We start from the raw sequence: 25,103 nt of genomic DNA, 5'->3' as shown, positions 1-25,103 counted from the left end.
ATATTTATTACAGTAGAGAACCAATTATCCGGGATGCTCGGGACCATCGCTATCCCGGATATCTGAATTTCCCGGTTTTCTGGATCGACCGAAAAGTGTCGTTAATCGATGTTTTATCGAACCCGAAGTTCAAGGAAAAAGTGTAATGCATAAAGTAAGAGAAAAAAGAAAGGTACTCCTAACTTTAAAAAGAAAAAAAAAATGGTCGAAATATAACATTTAAAAGAATAAAAAAATTTGCAAGTTTAGACAAGAAAATCAAGTTTAAAAAATACAAAATTCTCATATTTATTTTTTAAAAATAATTACAATACCTAAATTAAATAATATAAACAAAACCAATGATTAAATAACGCAATATATTTCATACCTAATTATACGGGGAGAAACGATAAAATAAAAGGAAAACTTATTGTATCCGCACGGATTTGTAGCGCCACCTAGTATAACTTGTAACACTGAGAGAGAGAGAGAGTGTGTGTGGAAGGAGAGCTGTAACGAGCTACAAAAAAGCTATCTTCCAAATAATAAATAAATATTGTGCAAATATACAGTCCGCTTCTTTTTGTTTATTGAGCGAGTTCATATTTACCTGAGCGTCGACATGAGTGGTCCGCTCACCAGGAGAAATAATCAGCAAAATTAAAACAATTAACGAAAAGAGTTTCGTTTTGAGTTCCAAGAGATAACACCATTGTGGACAGTGTTACGAGAAAACTGTGGATTCGTGCTTTCCCATTCAAAGTAGGATTGTTTTGATTTTTTAATAAAATACTTTAATTTACAATGTTTAAGAATTGTAAAAAAGATGATTTAAGGCTTATTGCCAGTGAACTAGATCTAGAGATTAGTGATGATATGACTGTGGTTAACTCAATTGATATAATTAAAAGTTGTGAAAAATATAAAACTGACTCTGAAACTGTTAGTGATCTAGTAAGTTTAATAGTAGAAGAGCGCAAGTCTGAAGAATCGAAACAATTAAAGTTAGAGAATATAAAGCTCGAGAGAGCAAAAACTGAACTAGAAATTGCACGTATTCGTGCTGAGCCAAAGGAGCTCGAGAGAACAAAAACTGAATTAGAAATTGCACGCATTCGTTCTGAGCCAAAAGAGAATAATATAGAGCTAATTGAATCTAATAATTCCCTAGATTCTTTGATTAAGAGCATTAGAACATTGACCATTAAAGCAAATAGCTATTGATGAAGGAGAAAATTATCCTCTTGCTGCTCCAGTCATTGAAAATGATTTCTACATCGATGATGTGTTGACCGGCTCTGATAATTTAGCAACTGCAAAGGAACTTAAAAATCAGTTAATTGGTATTTTAGGAAATGCTGGCATGCAACTCCACAAATGGCATAGCAACTGTGCAGCGTTAGTTTCTGATGGTGAAGAAATATATAATTTTACTAACTGTGATGGAACTCAAGTGCTAGGAGTTTCCTGGAGTGCGAAGAAAGATAGTCTTTATTTTAAGGTTACCTGTAGTGCATCACAAAGAAAAGACTCGAAAGTTACGAAGCGCTGTGTCTTATCCACAATTGCACGCCTTTTCGATCCCCTTGGATTGCTTGGACCAGTAGTGTCAAAAGCAAAGATATTTTTGCAAAAGCTATGGTCTTTAAAACTGGACTGGCATGAAGAACTACCTGAGAAACAAATCCAAGAGTGGAAGAAGTTTGTCGAAGCTTTAGAGAGTGTTAACAACATGGAATTTGACAGATGTATACTTACAGAGGGAGCTGACATGATTGAAATTCATGGATTCGCCGACGCGACAGAGGTTGCTTACGGTGCTGCTGTTTACTGTAAGTGTGTTAAAAATGGTCAAACAGCGACTATCAAATTGATTGCTAGCAAAAGTCGTGTATCACCTTTGAAAAGAGTAACCATCCCAAGACTAGAACTCTGTGCCTCACTGCTTCTAGCCAAATTAGTGAAAAAAGTGATAAAAGCTCTCGATTTGCCTATATCCAACATCTACTTATGGAGTGATAGCATGATTGTGCTTTCTTGGATACGTAAGGAGTCATTTCTACTTAAGACTTTCGTTGCCAATCGTGTATCCCAGATTCAAGACTTAACTAACATTGACAGTTGGAGATATGTACCATCAACTGAGAACCCTGCAGACATTATCTCCAGAGGTCTCGATCCTGATAAACTTTCACAATGTAGATTGTGGTTTGCAGGACCAAATTTCTTGTGTAACAGTGAATATCCAAATAGAGACATTCCATCCAGTTATTGAAGATGAATTTTCTAATGAATTTAAACCATCTAGTGACTTTAATTGTTTTATTAGTGATAATAGTAATTTTCTGGAAGTCAGTAATAATTATAGTAAACTCATTCGTGTATTAAGTTTTGTATATAGGTTCATCGATAATTGTCGGAGCACTTATGACACATCAACTGGGTCTTTGTCTCCAGATGAACTTAAAAGAGCTGAACTGAAATTGGTAAGTTTAGTGCAGAAACGGGAGTTCAGCAAGGAAATTAGAGATTTAGAAATTACAGGTGAAGTTTCAAAGCAGAGTAAGGTAAGAAGCTTATGTCCTTTCATTGATGAAGAAGGTCGCTTAAGAGTAGGTGGACGTTTGTCCAATAGTAATTTGTGCTTTGATAAAAAATTCCCATTATTGTTACCAGAAAAACATAAATTAACAAAGTTGATAATTATTAGTAATCATATTAAGCATTTACATGTTGGACCTCAAACATTATTGTTTATTATAAGGCAAAGATTTTGGCCAATCAATGGCAGATCTATTTGTAGAAAAGTAGTTCGTGAGTGTTTGTCGTGCTTTAAAGCTAAACCAATAACTTGTGATCAACTTATGGGTGATCTACCCAAAAGTCGTGTGAGTCAAAACTTTCCATTTGCCATTTCAGGTGTGGACTTTTGCGGTCCATTTACAATTAAATACAAGAACCAACGGAAAGGTACTTTTCAAAAAATTTATGTCGCGATTTTTGTATGTTTCGTCACAAAAGCGATTCATTTGGAGCTTGTGACAGAGTTGAGCTCTCAAGCATTTATAGCTACATTAAAGAGATTTTTTTCGCGTAGAGGAAAATGCAGTATTCTGCACTCAGATAATGCGACTAATTTCGTTGGGAGTAATAATGAGTTACAACGATTATTTAGCTTGTTAAAAATCCTGATAAGAGTTTATGTAGTTATATGAGTCATGAAAATATCAAATGGAAATTTTTGCCACCTAGGAGTCCGAATTTTGGAGGGCTCTGGGAAGCTGGAGTGAGATCCTTCAAATATCATCTAAAGAGAGTAGTGGGTGATAAGAAATTAACTTATGAAGATTTTTTGACTGTAACTACTCAAATTGAGTCCGTTTTAAACTCAAGACCGCTTACCCCGTTATCTTCAGATGCCAATGATTTGAGCGTTCTCACTCCAGGCCATTTCCTGATCGGAAGACCGTTCACATCAATTGTTGAACCAGATGTAACCAATGTATCTGATAATAGGTTGAGTTTATGGCACAAAACCACTAAATTCGTGCAATTAATATGGAAAAAGTGGCACAAAGATTATTTGTCAACTTCGCAACAAAGGTCAAAATGGTACATTGAGAAACAAAACATTAAACCTGGAGATATGGTTTTGATAAAGGAAGATAATTTAGCTATATGTAATTTTCCAATTGGTAGCATTGTGGAGGTCTTTCCGGGAAAGGATGGCACAGTTCGTGTTTGTAGAATTAAAACAAACTAAGGAATCTTTAAAAGGCCCATTTCCAAGATTTGTTTATTGCCAATTGAATGAATATTTCTTTTAAAAACTTTATATTACTTTTCATAATCATGTGAAATTTATTGTGTAATAGTAATTGTTAGTATAGTAATATTTGTGTAATAGTAGTAATATTGTGTAATAGTTGTAGTAATATTGTTGATTGTTAAAACAATGCAACGCCCGGCGGTATGTATCCGCACGGATTTGTAGCGCCACCTAGTATAACTTGTAACACTGAGAGAGAGAGTGTGTGTGGAAGGAGAGCTGTAGAGAAGGAGAGCTGTAACGAGCTACAAAAAAGCTCTCTTCCAAATAATAAATAAATATTGTGCAAATATACAGTCCGCTTCTTCTTGTTTATTGAGCGAGTTCATATTTACCTGAGCGTCGACACTTATTAATCTAAATAAAAAACACTTGAAAATTATCGAACCGAAACGATAGTTAAAAAAGGCACTAGCATAAATATTAAAACCCGGAACAAGGCAAGATCAACAGAATTAAAAAAAAAACAACCTAATGATAAAATTTATGAATAAAAAGAATTAATTTATTGAGTGCGAAATTTATCGCAAAAAGAAAAAAAATCAAACGTAGTGGAATCAGAAAAACAAAACTGTAATCTGCTTCATAAAATAATCCTATGCTTAAATTAATAAACAATTCTCCTTTTATTTTATTTTTTTTGTTGATAAAAACAAGATTTTTAATTACAGCAGATGTGATTCCACACCAAGAAAAACTTGCAATTGATACTGCACTTCCAAAGAATGAGAATTTATTCAAAAGAAAAAGATTTTATTTTTATTAGTCGATGTCAAATAAATATATTTTTCTTTTTCTGTTCACTGATATGCATGCAATGCATTCCCCCCCCCCTCGTAAATCAAGCAGAAAACGAAATCAGCATGCCACACCCTTGAGTTTGATTGACGGCCTAAAGGAAAAATAAAACATTCCTCCCTTTCCTGCCTTCAAGGTCACGGAGGAAATGACGTTTCTCTGGGTAAACGGGGAAAAAAAATTTCCCCTTCCTTACATTTTCCTCTACTCAACTTCAAGGATGAGTCCAATTTCCGCTTTTTCCGTTCTAGTTTAAAATCGTTCTAGTTTAAAATGGCGGGAAAATCGAGCAAAATTTTTCCCGGTTTTCTGGTTTCCCGGTTATCTGGATACCGGATAAATGGTTCTCTACTATATATTTTTCTCAAACCTCTTCTTCATGGATATTTAACTAATTATTTAAATAATAATTTTCGAAGAAAAATTATTATTTCAACATAATTGGGTTATAAAATATTATATAGCTTAAATTCTGAAAGCAAGAATAGAAATTATTTTACAATAAACCTTTAATTATTAAATACATTTCTTTACATTTTTGTTTCTTTCCCCTTTATTTACAATTGATGCATTATACTGGCAGGAAAGCATACAAATCCTACACTAAATTCAATGTTGTTTAATAGACAGTTTGAGACAAACATGCATAATGACTAGTAAATTTTAAGAAAATTTAAAGAAAACAGATCAATACAAACATACGCTCCTTCATACTATGCTATCACCGTGTTGTGGAGTACCTTAAAGTCAGACTTAATTTTGAAAAAAGTCTTCATGAGTTTCCTTAAGGATTGATGCGGCTTAGAAGGGGCAATAGGCGGAAAGATACTTGATATTAAATAAGAAACACGTTTCCTCACTAAAGCCCCACTGAGCCATTCTGCATCCTTTGAAGATCCAATTGAATAATATTATTCATTTCATCATGTCTTGCTTTAAATAATTCCATCTGCTTCTTAACAATTTCATTTGAATTGTTTTCTCCGTACAAAGTTGCATCCTAAATTGAAAGGAAACAAGTGTGAGGGAGAATTATGAAACAGGCATTATACGTAATCTACTAAATAATGTCTGAAGTAAAAAATGAACAACTATTTCTTATATGAATTATAACAAACATTATCTTTAAGGGGAGAGCCTACTAACCTAAAAATAAGAATTTTTTTTTTATAAATATCATCAAAATTTAACTAAAACATTTGAAAAAATTTGATACATAGAATAAATTGATTCTACTCTTAATAGACAATATAATTAAATAATAATGTGCATTTGTGAAAATATTAGCAAAATCCTTATTGGAAGCTCTGCCACCCAGAAGTTCATTAATAAAAACAAATCAATTTTAATGCACATTAAAAAATTTTTGTTTATTATTTTGCTCTGTTTATGAAACAAGCATTATATTTTATCTACTTAATTAATATCTTAAGTAAAAAATCAAAAACTATTTTTAATATGAATCATAACATATTATCGTTAGAGAAAGCACGCTCAACCACATAATAAAAGACTTCTTTCACAAATATTAACAAAACCTAATTAAAACATTTGAAAATATTTGGTATATATGTTTAGAATAAATTAATTCTACTCCTAATAAACAAAATAATTAAATAATAATGAGTATTTGTGAAAATAACATCTTAATCCTTATATTCGAAGCTCAACTGCACAATACAAGACTTCTTTCACAAATTTTATCAAAACCTGATTAAAACATTTTAAGAAGCTTAGTACATTTAAAGAAAATAACTAAGTCTACAGTTAAAAAACAAAAGAATTAAATAATAATGTGTGTTATTAAAAATATCGAAAAAATTCATTCACTCAAAGCTGCCACCCGGAAGTTTATTTACAAAAACAAAGCAATTTAAACACTGTAGCAAATTTTTGTATGCCCATTTTGCCTTATTTATTATACAGGCATTATACTCAATTAATATCTAATGCAAAAAACCAGAATTGTTTCTTATATGAATCAAAACAAACATCTCTAAGGAGAGAGCACACTCTCACCCGCAGAACAAAAGACTCTTTTAAACAATTATCAAAACCTAACTAAATTATTTTAATAGATTTAAGACATTTAAAAAAATAAATAAATTCTACTGTTAATAAACATAAGAATTAAATAATAATGTGTATTAGCAAAAATATCAGAAAAATCCATTCATTCAAAGCTCTGCCACCCAGAAGCAATTTAACAAAAACAAAGCAATTTAAACATACTGAAGCATTATCTTTATCATTATTTGAACCTATCTATAATACAGGCATTATAATTAATTAAAATCGTACGTAAAAAACAACAACTATTTCTAATTTGATTCAAAACAAACACTATTTTTAAGGAGAAAGCACTCACCCACAGAACGTACGATTTTTGTTACACAATTATCAAAACCTTACTAAAATATATTATTATTATTGGGACATACATAAAAATAAATTAATTCTACTTTTAGTAGATATAAGAATAAAATAATAACGTGTATTCCTAAAAATGTCAGCAAGATATTAAAGTTTCAATTCTGCCACCCAGAAGATAATAATCATAAAACAAAGCTATTTCATCATATTTAAAAAAAAAATTGACTATTATTCTGACTTATTTATGAAGCAGACGCCACAGTTAATCTAATTTATTAAGATCTAAACAAAAAAATCAACAATTATATTTAGTATGTATCATAATAAACAACATCTGCAAAATGAAACAGAACTTACTCACCACCCATAAAAATCCGATTTTTTTTCGTATAAAAACTGTCACAACTTAGCCAAAACTTACTATAAAGTTTATTAGAACTCCATTCTACACGAAAATCGACCGTTAATACTTCAATAATTTAAGGAAAATATAAAATTTGCTAATTTATTACAAAATGACATCAAAATCCCATAGACTTACATTAGAGTGCTCGCCACCCAATTGATTGTAAACAAAGATCGTGACGTCACGCGCCCGTGCCCCATAGGGGATATCGAAACAGGCTAGAGTGCTCGCCACCCAATTGATTGTAAACAAAGATCGTGACGTCACGTGCATATCTTTATATTGCGCATGCGCATTTCCTCAGTCAGTCTTACGTAATAGACATTAGTCTATTGAAAAATTCTGTTTTCTGTGTAAGGTAAGTGTACTAATATTTATAACATATTTATTAGTAATATTATATTTTTTAATCGTAATAACTAGTATTTTCATTTATTTCTTCGGGGGATATTATCATAACTACGGCAAGTTGGCGAAGAGTCGCCGAGGAAGGAAGATAACGTTTCTGGCGGAGGGAACCAGTTTTCCTCGAATCATGACGTTTACGCCTCTTCCTTCTCATTGGCTCAAATTCCCTGACTACTCCTTAGAACTTATCGGTTAAGATATATCAGTTATTAAGTAACCGGTTCCGATTTCTTGTTCTTAAATAACGTATACAAAATATTAGTTCTTGAATAACGTACGGTGTCAGTTCCTAAAGATTAAACACACGTTTTGCAAACGTCTTATCTAAAGTTATTAATCCTTTTATTCTTTTTTTAAAAAAAAATCTGTTTGACTCAAAACTAATGAGATAACATTTGAATAATAATTTTAAAAAGTCTTATAATGCACCACAGTTTCTTTTCTTTGTTTCTGAAATATAATTCATATTTGATTTAAAAATTTTATTCATTTTTCAATAGGATGAAGATTTAAATGAACTATGCATTTTTCAATACAAAATGCATTTAAGATGGATCTGAGGAAAACGTTTCTAAGAAAGCTTAGACATTTAAATGTTTTACTTTAACCTAATTTTTATTATTTTTTAATTAGGATGAAGATCTTATGGCAATTACCTTAAAAGTTTGCAATTTCAAATGTAACGAAATTTTATAATGTATTTTTATTGCAATACATTACTTATTGCTTTTATCGCTAAATTCATCATTTCAGATGCGTAATTAGGACGAAAAGAATAGATTAAATTTTCTTATTCCAAATGCATAATAAAAATTCTTCACAATGAAATACATATTATTACGCTAATAATGAACTATGATAGATTTGAGAAATGAGTTAAGGAAACACTTTATACATTCAAAATAAACAGTACAGTCAAATTAAACATTTAATCAGAAAAAGGTGATAATTTTCAATTGGAAATATATATAAGAAATTATTCACAAAGGAATCGATACTTTTACGCAAATAATAAATTAAAATAGATCTCAAGGAATAGACCTGAGAAAGCAATTAATACATTTAAAGTGCTTTACTTTAACCTTATTATTTTATTCATTTGTTTACAGTTTCAAAAGTTTTAAAAAAATATTTATATATATTTCATTATCATACGCAGCACTTTACTTTAACATTGTTTTCTTTAAATGCAATTTCAAAAGTGATAAAGTACAAGAACCAAGTCTTATTTCATAATTATACGACTAAAAAAGAGAGCAATTTCTTATAACATTACTAAATAAGATATTATATAATAGTATAAGAAAAAAAAGGAATGGTAGATTCAAAATAAATAATAAGAAAATCTTCACAGAAAAATCAATATTTTTACATAAAAAATAATTAATTGGAGAATATCTTAGTAAATGGATCTACAAAAGCAAATTATACATTTAAAATAATTTATCCTTAGAAGGCAACAGTGAACTATTTTGTTAATAAGAAATATATTTCAGATATTTTAGTATATAGTTTTAAAAACTTAAATAAACATGTATTATAAAATTAGTTACAGTGTCTTGACATAAGTCAATACAGTGTTTCTTTGTTTCTTCAGTTTGATTATACCAACCTGCACTTTAGTATATATAAAAGTAAAATGTAATTTACATTTTAGGGCTCTAAGAGAACTTTTGCTGCTTTTATTTGTTCTTTAGCATTTATGCTATTTTTAACCTAATTGATTTGTTTTATCCATCATGAATGCTTGCATCTTAAGAAATATCTGTAGTTGATTTATAGAGAAAATTACATTGTCAACAATCTCAACTTTCATCATAATAAACAACACTTAAACTTGAAAAAAAGTTGTTCGCAAAAGTATAATACTAGTACTAGTAATACTAGTTTCCATTGCACGTATTTCAATTATAAATTTGGAGTTTAATTTTAAAAAAAACTATAACTTTAAACGCGATAAAAAGATTTTGTTAAAATTTAAATCAAATCAGTAAAAAAAATATTTCATTTATCTATTTAATTATTTATTTTTTATTTTTTTTTACTAAGAAATTGAAAATAAAAAACATTTCTGAGAGAACCCCAAACAAGTCAATACAATCAATGCATCAGAATACGACATCAGGTCAATGCTCTTCCCAGTCATAAAATTTTAAAATTAAATTCCAGCTTAGAGTTTAAGATTAGAACTAAAATCGAAAGATTTAATTAAAATTATTACTAAATATTGCAAAGAGAATTTTGTGTTTTAATATTTGTGTTACATGATCTTATAAAAGCACAAAACACATGATCTTATGAAAATTCTAACACATGATCTTATAAAAATTTGCAAAAAAATCCCCGAATCATTTAATGAATATTTTCAATTCTGAAACTGTCGTAATATTTCAAATGAATAAATAAATAAAAATAAAAAAACGCATTGAGTTCCATGTTTCGTTTTAAATGTAACCAAGTCGCTAATATGGTAATTATCATTGTTCCTGACATATATAACAGAAATTATTACTATCTCTAATTTTTTTTTTCAATTTCATAGATCATGTGTTAGAGGCGACAAGTATCATGCGTTACACCACGTCCCGTAAAAACGAATGAGCTTTCTTTTCAATAATGTTAAAAGTCATATTTTAAACATCTCGTAACATTAAAGATTTTTTAACAAAATAAAATAAATTAGCATCCCACTTTTGTGAGACATATTCCAATAATCAAAAACTTCAAACAATAATATTTAATGACATATTAATCTTTTCTTTAAGAGACGAGTTTCATAAGAAACATTTCATTCACTTGTGTAACTTTTTTTAAATTCCTCTTGACCTTACATTTCTTTAAAGGAAATTTTAAGATGTTTTTTTCGTTAAAATAAATAAATAAATAAAATCTTCAAAGTCAGCCGCTATTTTATAATAGAGAGGGGGAGAAACAGTTTTTTCTCATTTTTAGACAATGACAAAGGAGAGAGAAAGGTAAGTTTATTTATTTTTATAAAACATTTTTTATTTACCCATTTCTTAGACAGATATTTGTTTATTATGATATTAAATATGTATTTAAGATTTCTATTCCCTGATGTATTTTTAACGTAACTTTTCCTTTTCTGCATTTTTAGAAATCTTATATTGGGTAAAATAATGTGTTAAAATGATTTTTCCAAATTCGAAGCTATGAAGTTCAATGAGTTCAAATTTATTATTATTTTATTACATAGAAGCGAACTGAAAATTGCTTGAACAGTATCTGATGTATCAAAGGCTCTAGGATGAAAATTACGTCTGACGATTCGTATGCATTGCGTATCCACTGTAGTTATAATTTATTATATTACACGTAATAAGCTTTCCAAAAAGAGTGGACAAAAAAATCTGAGAAAATTGTGCAGTACTTTCCCAAAAACCAGGCAAATTTTAATTCAAAAAGAGAAGTCCGAATATATTCATTAACAAAGATATCAATACAAGAATGAGTCTTTTTATTTAGTATTTATGGCTCAACATCTTTATCAATAACACTGTTAGAAATGTTTTGTTATTCGTCTCAAGCTATAAAGTCAAAAATCTGAAGGAATGTTTAGTAAGAAAAAAGAGTATGATTTTGCGTTTTAAATCGTGTATTAAATTATTTGCACCTGCAGTGATTAAATTGCATATCTTACATGTGCCTCTCAAAACACGGAAACTGCATCTTAGTACGTGTAATATTTTGTCCTACTAGTTTTTATTAATGAAATATATCTTTGCTGTTATAAACTGTCAATTAAAATTAACAATGATGTGTTAATAAACATTAAAAATATATGGATAAGCTATCTTATTAAATCTACAATACAGTAAGTAAAAATCCAATTTAATATATATAAAAAAATTATTTAATATCTATGTATCGGGAAATTAAGCTTGTTTTTCTCTTGTTTTAATCTAGCCATACAGCGTTATTGTAAGTTCCAAAAATCACAATCATATGTGATGCCTTCAACTAGCAAGCAACATTATTTATAACAGAAGATTTTCGATTGCAACAGCTAAGAATACAAAAGAGGATCAATTTCTTGATTTCAGAGTTGTAAGAAAATGTAGCTGCACCACAACTAATAGCTAATATTCTACAGAATTTCTTAACTTCTTATTTGAAATATTCTCGAGCAGCATGACAAATAAAAATTTTTGTTTTATTCCACTTACGAGTAGTGTCTTATTTTCCACCCCTATTCTTATTATCAGGGGTAATTGTGAGCCCAATTAAAAAATCCTGAAAATTTCCTGAGTAAAATCATTAATGACGCATTTCAAAAAATTAATATCTTTATAAATTTAAATCATTGATATTTTCACAACGTGAAAGTCAACATAAATTATATGCAGCATAATTTAAATTAATAATTATGTATTTAGTTTACTTTTATCTCTAATCACATTTATTATTCTACCAGAAAAAATATTTACAAATGAAAGAGATGCCAAGAATAAATTCTAGTTCTAATATTTTTAAATAAAATATACAAGAATTTTTATACATAAATGTGATCGATGATTTCTGTAAACTTCTGGACTGTGGATTTCCTGATCGCAAATAGCGAAACATCTGGAAACCCGGATTTTTTCCGGAGCACATTCATCTCTGTATTATTTTCAATTTAAAAATAGAAAGAGAGAGAGGGAGGGGGGTTTACTTTAAATAGTTTGTAAAGAGAGGCTTGAACTAAGCAAAGTATAATAAACAATAAGAGAAATTATGCTATGTTTACAAATATTTCGAATAGTCGAAAATAGTATTTTTTATTATTAAATAAAATGCAACTTGCAATTTATTTAAATCAGTAATTTTGACATGAAACTCAGGTTATATATCTTAATGATTATAATTTAGCTCATCTCATTTGTAATCTTATATAACAATTATAAATTTAATTTTTAACAATCTACATTGAACTTTTAGTTATCTATTATCAACCAACAACCATAAATTCCAAGGTCAGGGCTTTATTGCTAACATCCGCTGTAGCACTTTCGTCATGGTGCAGGGATTAGGTTCGCAAGTACCATATGATTAATGGATGGGAGGTATTCTTTGTGTGTTCATTGATAAGATTTGGTTTTGAAATAGTCAAATACTATATAAATATAATACACCATTTCTCACAATATATTTAATAATTCCTTTAAAATGTCCATTATAAATGGCAAAATTTCCTATAATTTAGATAGCTTTAGCAAATTTCTTTTTCTCCATAAATGCTTATAAAAAGTAATGCTTGCATTAAGCTTTCATTTTTATTTAAAAATTCCATCATAAATTTTTTATTTGAAACTTTCTTCATAACCACTTATCATCCCACTAAAAATTAAGCATGCCTAATAATATTGCGATCCAGTTGCAGACAATAGATTCAGACTAAAGGCATTTGATTTATATGTAAGCATAAGTAACTTGAAATGTTAATATTAGACAGTTATATGGGTGATTCTTTGGAAACATGACAATTAGAAGAAGAAAAATTTCAAATTTAAAATCTTCAAAATAATAATTTTTTTTTGTTCATTTATTTAGTTGCATTTATTAATATCTTACAGACCGCAGTGTAGTTTATTGAAATTTGTTTAAGGAAAAATATTTAATTGGTGTAAACAATTAAATCTTCAAATAGAGCAAAATTAGTTGCAAAAATTTAAAAAAAAAGCTTTTCTTAAAGTTTATAAATACAAAAATCAAATAAGAGCTAGGTCGTAGAGAGAATTTGTAATCTGACTTTCCTAACTTTTCAATAAATTCTGCATTCAAAATAATCATGTCTATAAATCGGAATTGTAAAAAAATTAGCTCAACTCCGATTATGAAAATGATTTTGAGGAATGTTTATAATCATGAGGATAGAAATATTACTTTTATTAATCTTACTACAATCGTTTAAATTATTACTTATTACAAAATTAATTTATAATCTTTAAACGTTTTTGAGCCTATTTTTTTTTTACTAAAATATTAAAAAAGCACACATAAAGCTATTGAGACTGAGGGACAATCTAGCTATTGATTTCTTGGAAACAGCAAAACGTTATGATTAAATGAAAATAAATAATATTAATTGCGAAAATATAAATCACCTTTGAGATAAAAAAAAAAGGGGGTGAGGGAACTTAAATGTTTCTGTTACTTTTATTATTCTTTGTAATTCATTCTATTTTCACTTTCAAGGCGATCTTTCAAAACTATTTCGTATTTTTACAAACTTTAATTCCTGATTTTGATTATTTTAAAATTAATATTGTCTATGGAGCTGTAATTATTTCTAAAAGCATAAATACATTACAAATAACAAAGTTAAACGAATATCTTTTAGATTGATAGGTTCATATCATTGACGCATAATTAAAAATATTTTTTTTTTGTAAAATTACTTACTTTTTAAATAATTACATCCTAATACACTTTTATAATTAAAAATGTATTTATAATTATGATTTCATGTCAATCCATGTTAACATTTCACCAATTTTTATAGCAAATAATACATATTTATAAATTATTTAATTAAATATTTAACAAATAAGGTATCCTTCAGCTCATAAAATTCCTAAGTCAAATTTATTAAGCTAAGTTCTAAAGGTAAAAATTAAATTTAATGTATCATGGTTAGTTTCCTTCAATATTTATTACAGAATCAGCTTGGGTTAAGACATTTATTTGTTATGCGTGACTGTGCATTAATATTTTTTACAAATGCATGTCTTGAATCTAAGATTAAATGAAAATTTCAATATATTATAGGTCGGTGATTGGCTTTCTGAAAAATTTGGAGTCGAAAATTTCAACTACCAACTATGGTTCGAAAAATATGAAAAACTGTTTTAAAGATAAACTAAATATATAAAACGATTAATTGTAATAAAATGTATTAAAAATTCCTACATGGGTTTTTTAAATTTATTTTTGGAGAAAGCATAAATTATTAATAGAATAAACTTTATATTGAGAAGAAAGAAGAGTTAAAATATCTAAAAAATATAATTGATAAAAAAATTGACTTTTTTATACTAAGAAATTTATTTGTAGTATACTCTATTAAGACGGTTAACTGTAATTAGCATTTTTTCCCAATTTTTTTTATTATTAAAATCTTTCGCACACTTATCTCTCACTTCCTTTATGTTAGTCAATAACTATTTTAAAGTTGCTTAAAGTTAAAAAATTAAAAAGTTGAAAAAAACGCATGAAATTTTATCTTACTTGCTGCAGGGTTCCCACGATCTGGAAAATTTTTCAAAGTGGTCGCAAATGTGAGATAAAACTAGATATTTTAAGCAGTTAAAAATATTTAATTTAAAGGAAATATATATTGGTGGAAAAAATAACTCAAGAATCGAATTTACGAGTGAAAGATAAATTTAAGCATTTTTCAGTAGTCTTGAAAAATTTTAGCTATCACTCATTCATTATTTCCAGTTTTTTTTATTTATTTTTTTAAGAGTTTCATTTAATATAAAATTTAATAATAATCATTTAATAGAAAATTCTTAGTTGTATGGTGGAAATAATAATAATAAAAATAAGGTTGAAAAAATATAAATAATAGAAGAAATAATAATAAAAGAAATAAGGCTTTTCATACCTTCAAAATTTGACGTAAATCAGGCACTTATGCACCAGTAATAAAGTCGGACATTCGTTGATCATGAAATATCGATGCATTTCACTCAATGAGATAGATATGAATAACTCTGTATCAATTTGCCCTTTACAACACTATTCTTAATATGCTTGCAATAAATTTTACTTATAAAGTTTTTTTTTCTTCAAAAACCGTACTTTAAATTACTTTCAGATAGAAAAATTTAAATAAGAGAAGTTATTTAAAAAAATATAACACAATGAAAAACTTTTTAAAAAATACCATAAAGCTTCAAATTTAAACTACTGAGTTCCACACAAAATTTTCTCCACCCTCATCCAAAGAATTCGAAATTCCACATTTTTTATTAGATTTTACAGTAATTACAATTCATTTTATGTAACATAAATGCGAGTGAGTACAATGTGGAATATTTTTAACTAAAGAAAATTTTGCAGATACTAGACTTAATAGTTTTTTTTTTTCTAGACTTAATAGTCTTTATAGACTTAAAAAATTTTTTTTCTTCATATTTTTTCGTTTTAAAAATTTTCTTATTTGGTTTTTTCAGCAGTCAACTTATACACCTGACATACCAAAAACTACAAGTGCGCAATCAAAAATATAGCGGGTCGACTTACATAACTGGTATATACAATATACAGAATATTATATTTTTACAATTGGGTAAATTATGTTAAAAATCTTCATTGTAGTCATTAAACTTATGGTTATAAAAATAACACTTGCTAAGATTAATTTAAATCATAAATGTATAGTTTAATATCATAAGCACAGAAGTTTCGAAATAGGCTATCTTACAGAGCGTGTAGATACGTTGATCAAAAAATGACGTTAATAAAGTGTGACAAAATAAAGATTACAAGTGAAGCAGGATGTAATGAATGCTATTCGGGGGTAATTGTGAGCCCAAGTCAAAATTCCAAAAAATGTCGTGAGTTTAAAAAAGAAAACAAAAAAAGAAAAAGCGTAAATTGAAACAAATGTAAACAAGGTTTTTTTCTCCTTTTTCTCAACATTTCTGAGTTTACTTTTATATTTAAAATTTTTATTTATATTTAAGAGTTATATTTAAAATTTTACACATACCTATACCATTTACACATACCTATGATGACCATGAGAAGTAATTAAAATTTACAAATATGTTTTTCTGGAGTTTATGATTGTAACAACTAATTACTGATAAAAAATGAATATTTATCATGAATATAAGCTTATAAAGTATCTCTCTGGCTCTCCCTTACAAACAAATGAAAAAAACTGTGTTTTTAACCACCTTTGAAAATTTGATTTCCGGAAACTTCTGTGATCAATGATTTTTTGAAACGTCTAGACCAGTGATTCTCAACCTTTCTTTTGTGGCGGCACAATTTTAACGATTTCGAAATTTGCCGGCACACAATAAAAAAAAATTAGTTTAAAAGTTGTTTACTTACCTATAATACACTGTGTTAAATAGTTAGTGATAATAATTTTGAATGTGAAATAAAATAATATGTACAACAAAAGCACGTTTATTAAGAGATAATTATTTCTTTCGACTAATTTTGTATTAGTTGGTAACAGTTATTTATTTTTTTGCTAGTTATTAATTGTTAACTTGTTTTCTATAGTTATTAACTGTTAGTTTTTCTACATTGCTATTTTTGTGTGATTTCTTGTTAACTAGTTTTTTTGCTAATTAATTGTTAGCATGTTTTTTTGTTAGTTATCCTTTGCTAATTCACTTTTATAACTATTAATTGCATAGCTTACTTTAATGATTAGCTTTTATTTCCGTTTGAAAATCATATTTAGTTTTCTTTCTTTTGTTAATTAATAATTTTAATGGTCATTAAATTTTCTACTTATTTCAACATTTTTTGAAATTGCCATAGACAATTTAAATTTAAATGCTTCCTTCTTATTTTAACTTATTTTGAGATTGTCAGAGACAAGACAATCGATGACAAAGATTTTCAAGCTGTTAAAGCCCGGAAAAATTGTAAAAGTATATATATATAATATTATGTATATATATATATATATATATATATATATATATATATATATATATATATATATATATATATATGATATTATACATAATATACACTTTTCTTTAATTTAAACTTTACTCGTAATAAAAAAAGCATTTTAATTTTTATTGTATCATTTTAAAAATTTGGCGGCACACAAAAGTGCCGCGGCACAGTGGTTGAGAATCACTGGTCTAGACCTTCGATCTCCGGAAACTTCCGGAGATCGAAGATCACTCTGTTAGCGAAAAATCCGGATTTTTTTCCGGAGCACAATCAGCCCTGACTATTTAAATATTTTTATCTAAGAAAATCAACTTCTGGAGTCGACTTGCTAAGAAAAGAATTATTTACTGATTTGATAATAATAAAAAACACGGTATTTTGATCTGTTCCGCAAATAACCAAACAATTTGTCGATTCGGGAAAATCTATTCAGCTTCAGTATTTTTCATTTTGGAAAAGCTATGAGTTTTGGAATTATTGGCTACACCTGAAGTTTAAGCACATCATAAATAAATGCTAATAATTAGGCTAATAATATGATAATAATTAAATGCTAATAATACGTAGCGGGTCCTAAAACTTGGCTGGGTCCAGTTATTCAAAACTAAACAGAAAAAAAAAAAAATCTAGGTGTATATATGTATAAACTACAGACGTAACTTATGATGGACGATGGGAGCTACCTAAAGCATTTGCAGCTGTTAATGTTAAACCTTGTCATTTTCAACTACACCTAGAAGATAAGAGGATTCCTAAGTCAAGCCCAGCAACCTTATCAAGTCGACCAAATTCGATTTCGTGAAGAATTTTGTAGTTAAAACTAACGCGTATTCGTGGGAGAAGAGAAAAACCGTCCATTGTTAGCCTGACGGTAAGGGAACTCAACCGGAGAGAAATTGAACACATTGCATCGCTACCAATAGATAATTTTATTCCGTTATGCTTCAGTTTTATGTAAGCACGAATAATAAAATTTCCCGAAAAAAGTTTATTATGTCAGAAATTAATTTTTTTTAATAATATTTTTTGGATGTGTCCTTCTTCTCAATCTTAATGTAACTTTCTGTATTATTGATTTTATTATTTGAATTCTTCAAAATAGAAAATTCGAAAGACTTCAATCTTCAAAGAAAGACAACCAGAAAATAAATAACTTATCAAATGCGAAAAACAAGAAGATTTTCACCGACATCAGAATTTTTCAATTGAAATTGTGGGATTGATGAGAAAAATTTAGAGGAATCGTATTTCACCACTCTTAATGACTTTTTATCATATTTCTTTTATATTACATGTATAAAAGTAACAATTTAAAATTTCTTAAACTAAGGAACCTTATTCGAAAGTGAATAATAAAAAAGAAATTTTTTTAATTTTATTTTTCAGTTTCAGTTAATATGTAATTAAGATGTGTTAACGTTCACTGCAGATTGGTAAGCAAATATATAAATCTTCAACGACGATTAAGTGCACTATTTCCATCCTTTTTGTTAAAAACCTTTAAGGTCGTAATCAGCTATATGGAATTAATAAATGAGAAGTCATAGAAGGGGAGAGGCGAATTCGTGAAAGCAGGACTTTAAAACTAGTTTATTATATGAACCTTATTGACCCTACCCAATATTTATTTCTGAGATCAATTTTTGAACTCAGAAATAAATATTAGGTTGGGTCAATTTTATTGAAGGCAAATGCATATAATTGATTTATTACATGGCAGTTCCTTCCTGGCACCCCCCCCCCCCCCGAGGCTGGCTGAAGTATTAATAAAATATCAAAATCTAGATTTCTGAAAAACCATGAAAAAAAGATTAAATGATTGAACCCATTAACCCTTTTCTGTTGACACTAGATAAAACTTCTTTTTAATAATTAATTGAAGACTATAAGTGTTATTTATAGAATTCGAAACAGAAGTTAATACCGAGAAATTATTTGAGAAAAAAATATGTTGAAATGTTAATTATTAGGAGTTCAATAATTTTTAAACTATTTAGTGCCTCTGAAAATTAGTTCGTGGATATCAATGCATTAAATGTTTACATAAGGCGTTTTAAATTGTTACATGCGTAAAATTATTACATTTACAAAATCGGAGTTCCGTCGAAAAAAGTTGGATCATACAGGGTTTCATAATCGAAAAAAATTTGGGAATCGCTGTCGTAATACATACTTTTTTACTTGATTGAATGCTCTTATTCTAAAAAAATGTAATTTATTTTGAATTTTATTCACCCTAATTATTAATGGAAGTTACTATTACGAAATAATTTAAGTCATAAAAAATTTAGTTTATAAGGAATATTTTTTCAGTCATGAAAGCATAACTTCAGTATTGCAATGGTAATAAATTTCCTTTCCTCAAAGTCCCATTGAAGGCGGCGTGATAATTTCACGGTCCTTTCTGGAAGATGAACTTTGACCTTGATGAATTTTTTCCCCAGAGCAGCTGTGGGGGGAATGCCTTCTAAGAAAAAGATCATGTGATGCTTTGGCAAGTTTCCCGCCTAACACGCCAAAACTAACGTTTTGATTGGTTCGATAGAAAAGCGCGCACTTCTGTCTTTCAATATGGCTGAGTGGAAAGTTTTGCAAACTGTTTTTTTTTTGTAAGAGTTTTTATTTGAATTAATAATTTATTAAAATTGTCTAATTTGTAATAAATATAATTTTATTTCTTAATTTCAAACTCCTTTTTTTTGTTAATTTAAGATTTGTTAATTAAGATTTGTTAATTTAAGATTATTAAAAAGTTACTGTTTATTTTCCCCCTTCTCTTTCGACTCGATGTTTATTCGTAAATGAAGTAAGTTTTTTTCCCTGTATTTTAAAAATTTTATAGTGTATAATTTAGACGTAATGCATCTTTATTTTTTACTAATTATTGTTTTTTTTTAAAAAGTAAATATAAATTTAAAGTTAGTATGATTTTGCTTAAAATTTATGTTTAAAAAAAAACACCATTTACTTTGCTTAATTTGTTTAAATAAGCTCTAAATTGTATAGAGTATTATAATGTTTAAATACTGGAAGAAAAAGTATTATGTATTCAGTTTTAATATAATAATTATTTTGTTTAGAAATCGATAACCATAAATTGAAGTTTAATTAGAAATTTCTCCGAGAAAGTTTAATTCAATTAATTATTTAAAGAAAAAAATAGTTTTGTTTCATTGAAAACGTTACCTTAAAAGCATAGTATTTAATATGCAATAAATATAAAAATTATTACGTTTGCCAAACTTTCCATTTCGAATTAACAGTTAAAACTTAACAATTTTAAAATGGATTAGCCTACTTGAATAGAGTTTCCATAAGTAAGTGTTTATTTATGTCTATCTTTGATTTTCTACTTCGTTATCCTTGTTTCTTTAAAACCCAGATTTTTCACTCTTGAACTATGTTTACATTTTGCATGCGATTTTTTTTCTATCTTCTGTACCTGTTATTTCAATTTCCTCCCCGTTCCTGATATCACGACGGTAACACCGTTCTTTTTTGGTCCTCTCCTCTTAGAGAGCGCCTTTTCTTTCCCCCATCTTCCCCCTTTCCGTCGTGATGTCATGATCGGGTTTCTCTTTTTCCTCCTACCCCTTGGCGACCTATCCAAATAGATCGCCAAAAAATTGGCGGCACTTGGCCTTGCCGTAGTTATGATAATCATCCCTTTCTTCGTTTTACGATATGCTTATTTGTCTAACAACTTGTATAGTATAATTTTAATATTAAAATTATTCTGCCAGTAACATCGTGATGAGAAAACTAGTATTGTGTATACCGATAGTTATAATGATGCATGTCAAGGTTTATTATTTATTTCATTATGAGTATATCTACATGTTATCGGGGATATCAGTGATTAAGTATAAAAACATGATCCGTCATAAACCAAAAATAATTATATGTTTTTTAATACACATGAGCATAGAAAACAGTTACCATTTTATTTATCCAAAATTATTCATTCTTAATTTAATCCTATTTACTACCTTACATAAATGTTATCCCCCCATGTAATCTTTTTTTTATTTTTTATATAGTTTCATTATTTATTATGCAAGAGTTTCCGCACCTGTTCGATTCGCTCACTTTCTTACCCCTATGATTACTGCCCACTCATCTTTACCTTTGAACTGCATGCAGATTCTTCCATGAAGTTAAAAATTATAGGATCAGACGACCCCAACAATTTTTTAAATTGTCTGTCTTATAATTTCTTAACTGTATTCATACAGATTTATATATATATATATTTGGTTCTAATAGTTATAATTTAAATCTAATCATTTTGTTTCAATTACCATTCAAATTTCATCTATGTTCAATTTCATCTATGTTCAAATTTCATCTATGCTTTCATATATTTTTGGTTATTGTGAAAAATTGTTAAATGTTTATAACTTTGATCCTTCCAATTATAGTTAAAAAAAATAATTTGGTAAAAATCTAAAATTTTTTAAAATTTTATTTTTTTATTGCATATGTCAACTGTACATAGTTTAACTTAGTTTATTCAAAAGTAAATATGACCTATTTTGCTGTTCAAAGATTGTAAGGTAGTTAATTTTTAACGATGTTTTCATTATAAGATGAAATTATAAAGGAACTCTGCTATGAGTTTTAAGCTTTTAATTTGAAATAATAATCAAAATTTAAAGTGACATTTGTAATTAGCCTTGAATAGCACTAAAGAAGGATGATATTTTCATTTTGTGTTAAAATATTGTTAAATAAAAAATGAATGACTACGGTAAGAAATATGCAGACTTATATTCATATTTTGTTGATAGTAGTTGAAAGCTGGTTATCTTTGTTAGTTTACTTTTTGAATGCAGCACTTAGCATAATATCTAACATCGTCAGCCGAATAGCAACGTTTCTTTAAAAAAAATCATTAGTAAATATTATTTTTTAAATATAAATAAGTTTAGTCATTCTTCAAAATTAATCATAACTTAGCTATATTATTGGTATGGGATGAAAGGGTAATAAAATCAGAATAGATATTCATTAAAAATGTTTAAGATGAATGAAAAACTGATTAACAGCTATAAAAAAAACTTCAGTTTTGAACCTCCATTAAAGAAATAGAAAAAAATGAACTTGTTGCTAAAAATAATATTTTCTGAAAAAAAAATATCCAGTAAATGTTAAAAGAAATGTAGTCTATCAGAAACGCTCTTTAAAATGTCATATTATCATAAAAATGTCTTTAAAAACCAGGGTTGGCAGGTTTTTGACATGTGACAGTTTTTGACAGTTTAAACCATGGTTTAAACCGTCACGTCAAAAACCTCACTGTCGAAAATGTCAAAAACCTATATTCATATGTGAAATTTAATTAATACATAAAATTTATATATTTTTTATAGGATAATGTTTCTAAATGTGTTCTAGAAAAATAAATTTAAAATTTTGAAGAAACACTTATATTTTGAATAGTAACCAAAATCTTGTACTTTTGAAAACTCACATCTTTTGTACCTAATATGTATTCATTTTCATGTGTTATTGAAAATCTGCAGTGATATTATTAAGAAATTTATTTATAACCAAATTTAGTGTATAGTATAGATTATACTAAAAATTAGACATTTTTAAAGATAAACATTAGCAGTTTTGTACATTAGACATCTTCTTTTAAAGAAAAATCTTTTCAATATTCTTTTAAATCTTCTTAATAATCTTTTTAACATAAGACAATACAAATTTAAGTGCTTTCTGTTAAATACACAGAGTAGTTAGTTTCGATTTGCAGTATATTCAGCCTATTCATTTACTATGCTGAAAATTTAGTTTATCCAAATATTTGTGAATTTCATTTTGCTGAATACGATATAGTTTTGTTGAATATCTAAATATTCAGCTATTGAATAATTACTTCTTGCTTTCAAGATATGCATTATTTGTATTCTTAATACAAGTGGAGAAAAAAAAATTAAGAGATAAAAATTATTTTGATGTAAAAATTGTTTTGATAAAAATTGTTTGTTTGATAAGTGTAATAATTATAAATAAATATAATAAACAATATGAATTATATTTATCATTATTCATAAATATAACTACTTTTAAATTCAAATTAACATACTGGATAATAGAGATATTCGGTATAACATTAAAATTTTTTTTTTATACACTTGTATCTTGTATCAAGTTTGTATTTATACAACATAACTTGCAAGTTCCTTATAAATATTAGTTATATGTCAAAAATGCATAGTAATAAATTTTTAATTTTATTAAGTATCAAAAAGAAAAAAAAAAAATTTTTTTTTAAATATAAATATTTAAGCAATTTTTGTGCAAAATTTTTCTGCACATGCATTTGAATATAAATTTCTGAGATTTTAAATCTGTTATTTTACCTTAATTTTAGTTAAAAAATATTTTAAAACCTGCTGATTACCTATAGTATAATTAAATTTCAATATAATGCATGGCAACTGTTGGTAGTTTTTGAAGTTTATATATTTTCTTGGCAAACTTCAGTTTTTGACATTTTTGACGGTTTAAACCAGTATTATACCCTTGTCATGTCAAAAACCACTTTTTGACGTCAAAAACCCAACCCTGTTAAAAACCCAAGATTAGCAAAACAATAACAATACAATAGCGAAAAATAAAAATAGATCTCAATTCTCCAAAGAAAATTTTAAAGCTGAACATCTCTGTTTTCAAATTACTGTATTTTCAAGAAAGATTAAGAATAAAATCTAACAGAAACAAACCCTTTTAATTGCTGTGTCATAGTAAAAATGTCATTAAAAACAAAAGTTTTTTTTAAAAAAAGTTAAAGCTAGATTGAAACAAAAGAAAAACATTCTGAAATTTTAAACAAAAATTTAATGCTAAAAATCTCAATTTAACTTTTTCACATTGCCATATTTTTGGAAAAAAGTGATGATGAAAGAATAACGTTCATTGGAAACGATGTTTAAAAATTCTGTGTCACTAAAAATTCTGATAAAAAGGATAGTTAATAAAAAAGAAGAGAGAAACAGAAAAAAAAAATTGTTATTTCTTAAAATATAACTTTGATTTTAAAATCACAGCTTTCTTTACCAGTTATCTCTGTCTTACTGTACAGGGAAAAAGTGACAATAAATGAATAGTGATATCAGAAATGCTCCATTAAAACGCTGCATTTTAATATAAAATCAGAAAAATGGCAAAAATGAGAAGAAAAAAAACTTTCTCAATTCCTAAAATTAAAAAAGTGTTGAAAAAGCAACCAAATTGACTTGCCTGAATATAACTTTTAAAAAAATCAGTAGTACAAAACACGTGGTTTAGTATAAAATATTTCAGTTTCAATTCTTCAAATTTTGCTTTTTCATTTGTCTTCCAGAACATAAATTTTCTAGCATATGAATTTCAGAACTTAACAAGTTTATAAAAACTGTTTCTGATAATGCATAGTAAAAAATTTTTTATTTTAGATTATTCTTTATTTAATCTGTTCAAATTTAAAAGAAAAAACTTCGAAAAATACTTTTCTTTAAAATACTTACCGGATGTTGGGCAAACAGGCTGAATTCCAAATAGTGTCCAAATATTTGTTACATTCCTTTAATAAGTGGCTCACCTTGGGAAACTTTATTACTTTCTTTTTTTTAAATTTTTTATTTTGATTAATCATTGTCA

At 27.5% G+C, this 25,103-nt stretch overlaps 2 protein-coding genes across 8 annotated transcripts in view; both read left to right on the top strand.

Annotated features, from left to right (window-relative positions):
- Positions 1-786: 786 nt before the first annotated feature.
- On the top strand, positions 787-3,745 carry LOC147801890 (uncharacterized). The gene is made up of 4 exons (XM_087154531.1): positions 787-936; positions 1,193-2,190; positions 2,384-2,594; positions 3,158-3,745. Exons 1-4 carry the CDS (start codon positions 787-789, stop codon positions 3,743-3,745), a joined length of 1,947 nt encoding a protein of 648 aa, XP_087010657.1.
- Positions 3,746-7,609: 3,864 nt separating this feature from the next.
- The window catches only part of LOC107438020 (uncharacterized), a 55,884-nt gene continuing 38,390 nt past the window's right edge, over positions 7,610-25,103 (top strand). For 2 of the 7 annotated variants that reach the window (XM_087154814.1, XM_087154810.1), the window contains exon 1: positions 7,610-7,746. The gene's annotated coding sequence lies outside the window, so the exon portion shown is untranslated. Of the gene's footprint in view, positions 7,747-20,029; positions 20,774-21,078; positions 21,261-25,103 lie in introns of those variants that run through there. The other 5 variants (XM_087154816.1, XM_087154812.1, XM_087154815.1 and 2 more) reach the window with 4 other exon arrangements.

Source organism: Parasteatoda tepidariorum, chromosome 11 (genome assembly GCF_982258835.1).
Source record: "Parasteatoda tepidariorum strain Cologne lab strain chromosome 11, Ptep-v5.0, whole genome shotgun sequence".
In the NCBI taxonomy this organism is placed as follows: domain Eukaryota; kingdom Metazoa; phylum Arthropoda; class Arachnida; order Araneae; family Theridiidae; genus Parasteatoda; species Parasteatoda tepidariorum.
This window is presented reverse-complemented; position numbering and strand designations above follow the sequence as displayed.